The sequence below is a fragment of the Seriola dumerili genome, unplaced genomic scaffold (assembly GCF_002260705.1).
Source record: "Seriola dumerili isolate Sdu_G_001 unplaced genomic scaffold, Sdu_1.0 BDQW01000105.1, whole genome shotgun sequence".
Lineage (NCBI taxonomy): Eukaryota > Metazoa > Chordata > Actinopteri > Carangiformes > Carangidae > Seriola > Seriola dumerili.
In genome coordinates this window covers 1,631,082-1,644,526 of record NW_019174360.1, presented here as the reverse complement: position 1 = coordinate 1,644,526, position 13,445 = coordinate 1,631,082, and the positions used below count along the sequence as shown (strand labels likewise).

At 45.6% G+C, this 13,445-nt stretch overlaps 1 protein-coding gene across 1 annotated transcript in view; it reads right to left on the bottom strand.

Moving 5' to 3' along the window:
- Positions 1-6,168: 6,168 nt before the first annotated feature.
- Positions 6,169-13,445, bottom strand: part of nbeal1 (neurobeachin like 1) — a 39,221-nt gene continuing 31,944 nt past the window's right edge. The window contains exons 34-54 of the mRNA XM_022746471.1: positions 12,811-12,937; positions 12,569-12,717; positions 12,335-12,468; positions 12,152-12,253; positions 11,615-11,710; positions 11,404-11,528; positions 11,143-11,283; positions 10,841-10,971; positions 10,574-10,683; positions 10,299-10,416; positions 9,919-10,016; positions 9,663-9,779; positions 9,477-9,566; positions 9,242-9,351; positions 8,983-9,155; positions 8,523-8,617; positions 8,278-8,394; positions 7,903-8,064; positions 7,667-7,815; positions 7,380-7,515; positions 6,169-6,273 (exon numbers count right to left, since the gene is read on the bottom strand). Of these exons, the coding sequence (XP_022602192.1) occupies positions 6,169-6,273; positions 7,380-7,515; positions 7,667-7,815; positions 7,903-8,064; positions 8,278-8,394; positions 8,523-8,617; positions 8,983-9,155; positions 9,242-9,351; positions 9,477-9,566; positions 9,663-9,779; positions 9,919-10,016; positions 10,299-10,416; positions 10,574-10,683; positions 10,841-10,971; positions 11,143-11,283; positions 11,404-11,528; positions 11,615-11,710; positions 12,152-12,253; positions 12,335-12,468; positions 12,569-12,717; positions 12,811-12,937 (2,585 nt within the window). The remainder of the gene's footprint in view (positions 6,274-7,379; positions 7,516-7,666; positions 7,816-7,902; positions 8,065-8,277; positions 8,395-8,522; positions 8,618-8,982; positions 9,156-9,241; positions 9,352-9,476; positions 9,567-9,662; positions 9,780-9,918; positions 10,017-10,298; positions 10,417-10,573; positions 10,684-10,840; positions 10,972-11,142; positions 11,284-11,403; positions 11,529-11,614; positions 11,711-12,151; positions 12,254-12,334; positions 12,469-12,568; positions 12,718-12,810; positions 12,938-13,445) is intronic.

The following is a 13,445-nucleotide window of genomic DNA, read 5'->3' as shown; positions in this document are numbered from 1 at the left end:
ATCAATTTCAACTTAATTCTCTCCTCCATATTACTCATGATTTTACTTTTTCTCCATCTCTAATTAGAGGCTTTCGACAGAACACTGGTTATTGTGGAGAAACATGTCACTGCTGGGTGGAAAGAACGTCAGGAATTAAACCAGAATTTGAGAAAAACTATTCAAACATTGACTGATTTCATTACATATTAATTGTGTTTGACAGTCATAGTTAACTGTTTCATATTTCCATGTCATAATTAATTTTGGGTTTGTGGGTTGTTGCCTTCGCAGCAAAACTGTGGTAAACAATAATGTAATCAGAGCAATTGACCTCCCCTGTGGCTCTACAGAAATTAGACTTTGACCATCATTGATTTATTGCACTGTTAAAGAAAAGCTGGGTCTTATGTATTATTCTGGAACAATAGTTAATAATTGATATAAAAGGCTCAACAGTTATCTGTCAGCTGGTATGGGTATGCATGAGCATCTCTAACACTGAATAAGCAGGACGTGCAACCACAGCTGGAAGAGTTACATTCAGTTAAGGTGGCACGAACATAGATCATTAGTGCAAATGGTGTTTTAAAAACCTCATCGGCAACAGTTAATTCAAAAATAAAACCGTACCTTTCACAGGCCTCCGGGCGCTCCCAATCGCAGCCCCTAGAGGTTTGCAGGAGACATCTTCAACCTACCAGCTCCCTGATGGCTTTCAGCAGGGTACTGAACACACTGACTTCCATGGACCTGTTCCCGACGGCTTCAGACAAGGTACCGAGCCCTCTGGCCTGGTGGAAGAAGACATCAGTGAGATGGACACGAGAGAGGGTAAGTTGAAACACACTGTCAAACCCAACTTTAGTGTTTTAATTAGCCACATACCTAAGAAAAAACTTAACAGGTGCAATGCAATTACTTCATTTTTACATTTTCTCTTCCAGCTTTCATTCAGCCCACTCTTGGGAATGGATTTGGAGAGATGGAGAGAAGACAATGGCTGAAAGAAGAGAGTGAGGAAACCATTAAGTAAAATTATCACAGTTTATAGGAAGACATACGTAATTTATTCTTCTCTAAACCACATATTTTTGTCTTTTATGTGATCAACAAACTATCATCATAACTGTCTAATCTAAAGGCCTGATGTCTTCCAGTCTCTGATGATGTTCCAGTCCAGAGGAGTGGTAGTGGTTGGGTGCGAGTGGAGGAACCCTCTGCTCCTCAACTCCCAGATGGTTTTAGACAGGGAACCGAACCCATCAAGTCGATCCCAGATGGTTTTAGACAGGGAACCGAACCCATCAAGTCGATCCCAGATGGTTTCAGGCAGGGAACTGAACCCATTAAGTCGATCCCAGATGGTTTCAGGCAGGGAACTGAACCCATTAAGTCGATCCCAGATGGTTTCAGGCAGGGAACCGAACCCATCATGTCGATCCCAGATGGTTTCAGGCAGGGGACTGAACCCATCATGTCGATCCCAGATGGTTTTAGGCAGGGGACTGAACCCATGATGTCTGATAGCCTAGTAGAGGAACCTTTGATGTCGATCCCAGATGGTTTTAGGCAGGGAACCGAACCCATGATCTCGATCCCAGATGGTTTCAGGCAGGGGACCGAACCCATCGTGTCGATCCCAGATGGTTTCAGACAGGGGACTGAACCCATCATGTCGATCCCAGATGGTTTTAGGCAGGGAACCGAACCCATGATCTCAATCCCAGATGGTTTCAGACAGGGAACTGAACCCATCGTGTCAATCCCAGATGGTTTCAGACAGGGGACTGAACCCATTATGTCAATCCCAAATGGTTTTAGGCAGGGAACCGAACCCTTCATGTCTATCCCAGATAGTTTCAGACAGGGCACTGAACCCTCCTCCTCTGGGATCCAAACACAGGCAGTGGCATGTAAGGGAGAGGTCATCAATGGAAACTGCTATGAGTTCAACCCCACACCGATGGCCTTCGAGGACGCACAGGTTAGACGATCTATCATTTCAGCAAGAGATAAGGAGGGCGATTCTGCCTTAAACTTTCAGTGGATTGTTAATGCACCACCAATTATTTTTTGTTGACTAAACTTCTGTGGTTCTTCTAATTAAAGTTCACATTTTTCCGGGTCCTTTGCTTCCAGTTCTCATGCAGATCTGTTGCCCCAAATGCTGAACTCGCATCTGTAACCAGCGGCGACCTACATGCCCGTCTGGTTTCCCTGGTGACCAAGGGCGGTGAGAACAACCCTGTGCTGACCTGGCTGGGAGGCATGATCGAGGCAAGATTCCCCTCACTGATATTCTGAGAGAGAAGGAGGACAGTTTGTTTTTCTGAAAATAGCAGCAGTGAAAACCTCCCATCAGGACCAGTACACAGACTCCCTCTCAAAAACATCTTCAACAGTTTATATAGTAGTAAATAGTCATTATTATTATCTTCTAATAGACAGAATTAATAATAGAATGACATTATCTCCACTATTACTCAGCTGCTTACCGACTGTGACGTCAGCAGTCTGGTCCTGTACAGTGGCACCCAATGGAGGCCAAGGAGAGTGTCATCAGATACGTTATCAACAGGACAGATAGTGTTTTTCTTACCTTGGTAAAACATTGACTCTTGAACTTTTATCTAAAAATGTTCCATCTGTTTCTGTCTTGTCACTAAAGGAGGCCAGAAAGCAAAAAAAAAAGTGAAATGGGAAAGTTAGACAAGACTTTATTTTTATTTTCCATATTATGTACTTGAGACTTGCATTAATGTTCTACTCCACCACATTATTTGTCAGCTTCTAATTATCTTTTCATTTTAAGTACATTTTGATGATAATATTTCATTTTAAACACAGGACATGTAAGTATGTTAGAGTATTATTACAGTGTGGTGCTGCTATATTCACTGTGTGTGTGTGTTACCCACCTCAGAACCAGCAGGCATCATGGGTAGACAGATCACAGTGGAGTTACAGCGACTGGATGCCAGGACACCCCAACATTCACACTGACAAACCTGTCTGTCTGGAGATGTTCAAAATTGGTAAGACTTGCCCTCACACACAGATGACTTATTTAGAAATAGCACAGTAACTATCGTAAGAATTCAAAGTTAAGATACAAAAAAATGAACTTGTATTATGGCAGTCTTTGCCCCGTGGCATTAAGGATAACAATCTCCGACATGTTTCCTCTTTGTTCTGTCCCTTTTACACAGTTACACATTCTCAGAATTCACAACACAACACCCTAGGAATGTGAGTTATGTTAGGTCTTTAATAAATCTGTCCCTACCCTGTCTTGCAGATGAGAGCTGGTGGACGGCAGCTGATTGTGAACTGGAGAGGGCGTCCATCTGCTCGTACCCAATCACTGCCTGAAGACCACAAAGAGACACAGCATGAGAGAGCGGCCATCTTGGTTTGTTCTCACAGTCAACATTGTTTCCATTACTTTGGGATGTCTTCCTCCAATAAAACATTTGATATACATGTGTTTCTGTTTGTGTTTTACCTCAGTTCTTACCTCAGCCACGGAAGTCACTCTTCATTCAGACACACACAATTACATTTAAATTTAGACAAGACTTTAATGATCATTTTCCACTTGTGTATACAAAGCAGTTTGTACAGATTAGGGAGCCAAGTTAAAACAATTTGTTACAATTTAGTACCTGGAAAGTGCAAAAGTACATTTCAAATACGCTGAAATAAAAATCATGCTGTACATTATATACTGTATTCATAAATAATCACAGATATACACACATCCATTTGGTGACAGTCACAGAGAAGAGTCGCTAAGACACAAAATAGTACTTTTTGATTTTGCCTTGAAGTCCTATAGTCTTGGTTCCCGTTCACACTGCGGAGGTTTAACTCGTGGAATGCTGCTTTCGTTGTTGGATTTACAGGGACGAGAAGCTTCAGAAATGACAGATAACCTAGCTCTATGTTAACACCACACTGGGGATAAAGGCACTCCGTTTGTTGCAGTCGTGGAACAACTCAATAAACAGTGGTCTTTTGTCGTCATGACAAATGTGGATGAAGACAGAAAAAAATAAAATAAAAAAATTACATTGAAAAACACCTTTAACAGAAATGTCTTAAAGAAGGACACAGATTGGTCTTTGCACTACCTTGCTGTGACATTTAAATAAAAGCTTAATACAAAATCACAAAAGAGAGAGAGAAAGAACCATTAGGGCAACCCTGTGTCCAATGCCAAACCCGTCAGTGAGCCACAACAATCAGGGGCTGCCATGGTTCACACAATCAGAGACACCACATCAACATGTATGATGAAATCAAGAATTTGGCTATAAAAAATAAAAAAAATGAACACATGCATCATCAGCATGTCCTCACACACACACACACACACACACACACACAAGTAGGGTGCAAAAATGATGAATCACGCAGTCTCATCCACAGAAGCTTCATACTGTGGCTTTTGTTGTGATTCAGAGAAAAGAAATCACATTCTCACACACACACACACACACACACACACACACTGACAACACGTCTCCAAAGCGACATAAACAAGGCGTGCAAACCGTCTTGATGCCCCTCGAAAAAAGGAAAAACTCCTCTGAAATCAGTCGCGTCACAATGAGCAGGGAGGAGAATGAGATGTGAAAATAAGAAAGGATGAAAGTTAGAGGTAAGGGTGAGAGCTAAAGGCAGCTGTGGGGGGGTAAAGGTGGGAAGGGGGGGGGTTGGGGTACATTTACTCTCCCAGTTAAGCTACAGGAAGACTGGAGGTACAGCAGAGGGCTGGTTGAGCAACCTATGCGGGAAGAAAGCGTCGACAGGCGCCCGATGAAGGAGCTGTATTGCTGCTAACACTGACATCTCGTAAAGCCCTTGAGGATTTCTTCTTTCTCCTTCTTTCACAGGTGTCTGAACAGTCAGAAGAGTTTAGCGTGTGTCTGCGTTCAGGAGACAGAAAACTGCTACTTTTACTTATAAATAAACAAACACGGATTCAAGTAACTTAAAAAACATTCGATGAAGCATGGAGATAAGGAGTTGAAGTTGTTTTCTCTGTGCTGCTGTGATAAACCGTCACGTGGAAGCTTGTTGTCTTGATGTAGTGTTTCACCTGTAGTGTAGTGATTTTTTCTTTTTTTTTTCATACAAAACTATATCTTAAGCGATATCCTAACATTAAAGACAGATGCTATCTTCCGCTTTTTTTTGTTTTTTTTTACATTTCAAACAGAACAAGTCAGCTATTATCCTAACTTAAAAAATAAAAATACAAACACTCCTTCCTTCTCAATCGCTACCTAATCTCAAAATGGACAAAAAAATACCATGCATACGAAGAGATGCCAAGTTTTCTGGGCACATGCATAAATTTGTCAAAAAAAAGAAAAAAAAAGAACCAAAAGTAAAAACAACAAAAAAAGAAATCCACAATACAAAAACAAATAAAAAAAAAAACAACTCACACAAACGCACATACATGTATAAAATCCAATGGAAAAGGCAGAGAGTTTGGTCTGATGAGTGATGGAGCCGTCTTACTGCATAAGGCTGCTGTGTGGCAGCTTTGAGGCAACCATGAAAAGTCTCGGCCTACAGAGCACAGGCCCGCCTGTCTGCGTCGAAGGCAAACTGAGGAGGGGGGGGGGTGAAAAGGCCACTTGAAACTATATTTTGAGATAGAGCATGGTAACACACACACACACACACACATATATACATAGATACACAGACATACAAGAGAGCAGTTAGCTGACCGATCTGACCGTACTGCAGAAACAGTATGGTGGAGGATGGTGTGAATGTTGCTCGAGGGATGAAGAGAGAGTGGCGGGGAGCGGCGTGGTGGCGCTGAGGCTGGCTGGCGCTACTTCTGGATTTGAACCACAGCGCCAGCGCCATACGGTCAATCCAAAGCAGGAGAACACACACGCACGCGCACACACACACACACATACACACAAAACACGATCGTGACGCATGAACGTGCAGACTTTGTGATATCTGATGCTCTAGCGCCACAACACAGCTGCACACCAGCCCGTTACACTGCAGGAGGAACTGAAGGGACCGAATGAGGCGACGTGTGTGGCGTTTGACAAGTATGGAGGCGAACTGGGTGACAGGAATGTGGGATGTGCGTGGAGGGTGGGGGTGGGGGTGGGGGGGGTTTAGGGCTCAGGGGACTGGGGTGGGTCAGTTGTGGTCGTGCTGGGTGTTGTAGACCGTCTCCTCTGAAGAGATCTGGGTCCGTCTCTTGCTGGAGCCCCACAGCTTCCGTGTGATCTGGCCCGAACGCATCTGAGAAGAGTTGGAGGAAGAGGAAGAAGAGGAGGAGGAGGGGGAAGTGGGACGAGGGGAGTTGGGAAAGAAAAGCGTGAAGTCAAAGGAAACAAAAAGGAGAGGGGGGGGAGGGATATGATTCATGAGTGATTGATTAGTTCATTGGAGCTTGATTGACTTGTGAGGCAGTAAAGAACAAAAAAAAAATCAAAGCTTGATTCACGTCGGTGTGAGTCAATTTGAGCGGGAAAGATGAAGAGGTGCGATGATTCGGATCAAACTGTTGAGAGGGGGAGTTCCTGTGCGAAAGGTCCTACATCTACACCACCACACTATTTACATTATCAAACATTAGAGTCTATCTTGGCGCAGGATTATTTGTTTTGCATTATTAGATTGTAGCTACACTCTTCATATGGCTTGAGTTTGCAGAAGCGTTAATTAGTGTTAAGTTTGTTTCACAGCATATTTGTTATAGTTTGTAGAGCACACTCAAACACCTAACATAATGACACTTCAGGTAAACAGCATGGGAGGGAGGTTATCCCAGGTCAATGGCCAAATCAAGTCAGATATTGCACAGATGCCAAATATAAAAAAGAAAAACATAAAACATAATGAGGTAAACACAACAAGTTCTTTTCATATCACAGTTGTGGTTTGTGTCTGATCAGCTGTGTGCTGAAGGAATGTGTTAAATCTGTGTGGTTCAGATGTAAGTGAGTGTGAGTGTGTGTGTGTGTGTGTGTGTGTGGGGAGGTCAAATGAGTGTGGGTGACAACCATCCCTGAGAAGGAGAGGTGATTGTGGGGTAAAAGGTCTTTGAGGGCATTGAGGCCGAGCATTGCAACATGGGTGATATGTGCAGCAGCTTTATCCGTGTGTGTGTGTGTGTGTGTGTGTGTGTGTGTGTGTGTGTGATCTACAGCAATGCAAGCAGAGAGGAACTAGGACTAGGGCTGCTAGGGTTTGTGGGAGCGGGCAGGGGGGCTGAACACCAGCTGGTCGCGCTGGTGCAGCAGGCGGGTTGGCGAGCGAGCTCGAAGCGGGGCCAGCAGAGGGGAGGCCATGAGCGGCGATCCCTCCAGGCTCTGAGCGATGTAGTTCCTCAGCGAGTTCTTTACCTCCGCCGGCTTGCCCACGCCCACGATGATCAGCTTGCCGTCCTCCAGGCCGACCAGGACGTGGCTCTGCTCCTTGGTGACGGAGACGCACCGCACCGGCACCCGCATCGCCATGGGCTCGGCACACAGAGACAGACTGAGCAGGAGGAACAAAGTACGGGTTAATGTCTACAGTGTCTACGTTCAGACTGGGGTTAGACCACAATCTGGACAGTTGCCAAAGTGAACACAGGTCTGATGACGAAATCTGTTTGCTCCTGCACAAACATAATGTTTTGGGAGTTTACCTGTAGAGGTCACGGATGGACAGGTATCCCTGCTCACTGCCGATGACTACATACTCCCCTGAAACACACATATCAGTCACCTGCTCCTTCAGAGGCTCACTGCCCAGGTGCTTTCCGTTTACAGAGTAAAGATGAAGGGCGTTTTTATCCTGGAGGAAGAGGAAAAAGTTCATCTTAACCTGCTCTATCCCAACACTTTCACAGTTTTCTTGTGTGGAAGAAAACAGTGCACGCACCTTGAGTGTTGCTTTGCCCTCGACGCAGGTGTGGACGAGCAGGTGACCCTCCCAGGACACAGCCAGGTGGAGGATGGACAGCGGCAGGGAGCTGTCACATGGCGGTCGTAAGCAACGCATGTACTGACCCCGACGCACCGTGTGGATGATCACTGTCCCGTCCTGCAGCACAGAGAGCGGCAGCAAATACTTACTATCACACACAGAGTTTCATTCATCAATATCTTACCTAGAAATAAACTTCCCTTTTGACAACACTCATTTTTTATGTTGGAACTTTTGGTTCAAACCATTTCCAGTTTTAGAAATAAAGAAAAGTTTATATTTTAGAGACGAGACATGACGGGAGATGAACAGCGTGTGCGGTGCTCTCACCCGTGATCCCGACACAGCCATGTCCAGCTCAGTGCTGATACTGACGCTGACCACCTCGTCCGTGTGTCCATACAACACCTGAACTGGTTTGGGATGGAGACCCACAGGAGCTCCGCCCTGCGGGTAACGGCGTGATTAGACGTCAGACCGAGCTGATCTCTCTCTAGAGAGTCAATGATGCATTTTTTAAAAAACAGATTTCATCATGTTTCATTGGCTGCAGGTTAAACCCGCAGCGTCCTCACCTGCTGCAGAACCTGCCACACCATGCAGGTGGTGTCTCTGGAGCCGGAGATCAGGTGGATGCCGCAGTGGTCTGTTGACAAACAGGTCACAATGTCTGGAAGAGAGATGAACAAAAACGCTGATTAATACAGAACTTTACCTTTTTTTTTTCTTTTTCAGCCAATGTGAAGTCTCAGTTTGAACACAAACACATCACAATCTGCTTCACGTTCAACCACAGCGTCGTCCCGTCGCCCTTGTGCTCGCACTTATTTCAAAACTGAATCTAGCTGCCGCCTGCTGCTCACACGCCTGTGTCTTTACCTTGCAGGTCAAAAACAGTGGGAGGAAGGGCTAATTACTTTGACCAGAGAGCTACGGTATATTAAGTACATCACCTGCTGGAGCTTACAGGCACTTATTCAGTTAAATAATATGAACTTGCTGTTTTAGATGTGACACAGGTCAAGCTTTCTTTACCCATGTGTCGGATGTGCTGTCCCACAGTCTTGCCCTTCACCAGGGAGGTGACCCGGAGGCTGTTGTCCCAGTGGCCACCGCTGAAGAGCAACTTGCCGTCGTGGGAGACCACAAACAGCCCCGCCGTCACCTCTACACCGGGGGCGAAGGGCCCCGACAGAAAACGATGCGTCCTGGGAGAAGACGGGGAGAGTTTAGACAGATCTTTGAGGCTGCACCACAGAGGTATTTCCTGTACATGTGCTGTGCATGTTCTCACTTGGTGTTGGACACTGTGGGATCCTTGATGAAAGTGAAGTAGTTGGAGATATTCTTGTTGTAAGGCAGCCACCCATGGGTCCCAACCAGGCAGTTCTGACTCACTGTCACCTGGAGACAAAATACCATGACGACATCAATGTCTATTGCCTAACACTGATTTAATTTAGTAGTAGAAAAAATATGAAACAGCCTTTATTATAATAATTATTATTACGATTAGCATCGAGGCTCACCATAGTGTCGGGGCTCCCTTGGGTGATGAAGGAATGGGACTGATTCTTTGGCACCACAGCCTTAACCAGCGGCACGTTGTCACTGATGCCCTGCAACAGGAATGCACATGTTTTGCTTTTATTTTACCAGCTTCTGATAAATTGTGAAAGTAAGAGAAGAGCAAACGAGCAGCGGAGAGATCGAACCTCCACGAAGAAGGACTTGAGGTCACTGAGGTGTTCGAACATGCTGAGAGGACATGAGTCCAGCTGGGCTTTCCTCTTCTCCACTTCCTCCTGAGACAGACGCACCGGATGGGGCTCCTACATAAACACACACATGCAAACGTCTCAATCTGAACTGCAGCTACAGAGCTTCATTACCTGAAGTAACAGCAGCTACAAGTCTGTTGTTTATTTGTGTTAAAGTTAAAATAACATCCTGTGTCTTTAGTGGCTGCACCTTGAGTAACTGGCAGGGCGTCTGTCCAAAGTTGCTGATCATGCCCTCCAGGGCTTTCCGCTCCTTCTCATCAGTGATGGCGTCCAGGTCCACGGCACCTGCAGCAGCACAGCACCACAGTTACAATTCACAAAGGCAGCGGTTTCACCTGTGCAATGTTTGCACTTCCATGTCTCAACAAGCACTTTTCTCTACAATAGAAGTCAAAACACTTTTGCTATCAATCATCCTCCTTTAGAAACGAACTGCAACATGTCACTGTCACAGTTTGTGTATTTTAATAACACCAACACATCTGCATATGACAGGAATTTTGGGGGGGGGGGGAATAAAACCGTGATGTCACATGATGAGGATGAGAGCTGCTGTGGACGTTTTACCCTCGTATGTGCAGTAGTAGAAGACGTTGAGGGCCTCCACCGCTGCAGGGCCCTTCTGCTTGTAACCAAAGATCAGATCGATCCACTCATGAAGGTGCGCTGATACATACTCTGACTCCTGTTAGAAAAACACAAACACACACACTGAGGTTGTAACCCAAAAACCTACATGATACAAAGGCATTATCTACTACAAGCACATGCATGAGTGTGAGCTTTTAATCATTTAATTAATGGTTACAGGTAACGATCCCTAAGCTGCGCTGTCATCTCACCAGGGCTTTGCGGTGCTTGTAGATGAAGTCCTCCGGGGACTTGGCCCATTTGGGCAGAACAACATCGTTCACCCTTTCTTTAGAGATCTGCAGGCGACCCAGATCGAAGCCTGGGGGACAGCGGGAACAAAAGCGGCGAGGAAACAGACGGAGAGAAACAAGGTGAAAGGAAAAAAAAAGGGATCAGAAGAATGAATTGATAACATATTTATGATCATCCCTACATTTTTGGAAATTCATTTGAAAAGGATTTGATTTGAACTTCACCATTCTGGTTCTCTAGGAATTCTGGGAAGTAGAAGAACTCTGGGATGAGCTCCTTGACGTCGTTGGGGTTGTCCATGAGCGTCTGCCATGTCGCTGGGATGGAGTGGAACTGGCGGTCAGCGCAGTCGAACCTGAGCCAAAGATAATATAATGAACGCTGGAGGCGGCAGCTGCGTGCAGGCACATACATGTCTACGTGACAAACTTCCTCATGTGGATGATATGATCAGAGCAGATAAATGAGAGGAGGAGGAGGACGAAGAGGAGGAGCTGCTGACGGCCTGGTGGTCTCGCCTCCTTACCGTCCACTCTGCAGCTGGATGTGCAGGGAGGTGAAGGGCTCCACTCTGATCAGGTAGTGCATCACCCCAGCGGCGTTTGAGTAGTGGGTGCCATAATGGAACCTGTCAATGGTGCCTGTTGGGTCCTCAAAGCTTTCATACCTGATGGACACATATAAGGTATTGTTGCTTACTGAGTAGCTGCTGACACATTTTATTATTCACAGATGTTTCGGACGAAGATTCAACAGAAGAAGTGAAATACGGACGGGTGAAACATACTTCTCTCTAACTGCCTTGGCGTTGCGTTCATTGAGCACGGCCACGGGCTTTGACAGGTCCCTGAACACCCGAGGATCAGACAGGTCCAGCTCCTCCGAAGTGTAGTCCGCTAGAATCCAGGGGAACTGGAAACAAACGCACGACAGAATCAAACATTCACGTTCACCCGGTCGCCACAGCTAAACAGTAAAGTGTTCAGCGAGGAACGTACCACTGGGTACTGAGCCAGGTTGTTGTACGTTCTGCCTGCAATCGTGTTCAGCTGCATCAAGTAATCGAAGTTGGAGATCTCCCGGTTCACCCATTTCTGTGTGACGGCGAGACGAAAAGAGAGAGAGAGAGAGAGAGAGGAAGTCATTAGTTCATGTTCCAAGATCTTTTAGAAAAAAAATAAAAACAGCTGCTGGTGTAGAAACTGTTCAAACCACAAGCTGATTTAAGTTCTTTTCCACTTTAATTCATAAACAAACCCAGTGTAACAGCATCAGGAATCACTCCTCTGGTTACCACAGCTCTTATTTATAATAGATGCAGTCTGTGTATATACCTTAACACAAGAGTCTGGGAGGCCATATTGAATTTGAAGCAGTTGAAAAGAAATTATTTCGTCATTAGAAAAATGGCACACTGTCTGGATGCCACAACTTTTCCAAACTTTCTAAACTAAAAAAGGTCTTTCTGGATGGAACAAACTTTTAACCTTTATTATTTATATCTGTAACTGATAGCAACATCCCTGTGTCCTGACCTGCGTGAGTCCAGAGGCTTTGAGCAGCTCCTGTGGCGAGCGGGTTCCATACAGGCTGAGCGATCGCAGCAGCAACATGCGGCTGTAGACTTTGTTCCTCGCCTGTTTAGAGAAGAAATAAGGATGTTGTAATACGTTGTTTACGTGAGGTAACATCATCTAGTTTTGCTTGTGGCTCATCACCTCTTTCTTGAAGTTGAGGAAGTAGTTTGTTTGGTCGATGAGGAAGATCTCCAGAGCAGAGCGACGCAGGTTATATCGTCGCAGGTGGACCTCTCGGATCTGAGAGAGGGGCCACTTGAAGTCGTGGCCGACTCCTTCAGGAAACAAGCAGACACTTAGTGTAAGTAAAAGTTTAACGATGTTTTCTTTTTTCCCCCCATATCGTCTCATCCACCTCTCCGACCGTCTCCTCACCTTCCTCTTTCTCCTGGCTGCTGTCGTAGAAGTAGATGTGCTGGGTGGTGAGCTCCAGGCGGCCGGGCACCACGTCCACCACCGTCACCAGCTCACAGTCCTCCCACAGCACCAGCTTCTCCTTCTGGCCGGCCTCCTCTGCTTCAACCCTGCAGGACACGGAGAGGGAAGTGGGCCGTTACAAGACATCTCAATAATTCTCAGCTCAGCGTCTGTTATGTGAACCGTATCTGGTGACTGACTGGTTGCTGGCAGCAGCGGGGTCGTCCTCCGGCAGCTCCAGGATGTCATCTTCCAGGTCGCTGACTTTGACCTGCTTCACGGCCTCCAGCAGCAGAGACTCCGGGTTCACACGCTGCTGATGGACACCTGAACGCAGCAGGAGAGACAGGTGGGAATTAAAAACTGAAAGGAGGCCATCCGGAGAGATGCAGAGGTTAATTTCACACGGCAGTGCTGTAAATTAACTTCTTGGCACGACAAACTAGATAAACATCTGCCGGGAACATAACACCCTGCATTTCCTGTCAGCTCAGGTCAGTGTTTTTGTTTCATAAACAGAAGAGTTACACGTTTTTAAAACCTGTTCTCTCACATCACTCATCTGGATTATATTTTTTACTACAAGTCACTACAAGCTGATTATTCCCCGTCAAAAGCCTCTGGAATCAATCAAGCAGCAGAAAATGCAGATACTGATTTTCTTCCTTTTGTTCTGCTGCTGCAGGATCTACGCCGGACATCAGGCTCAGAGTTTCAGTTGTTTGTTTGTTACGAAACTATTTCATTGCTATCATTTCACAAAGTTCCTGGCCAGTGTAATGGGTCACTTTTATTAACTTATATTGAATCTGGCACCTTTCAGCCGGGTCATTTC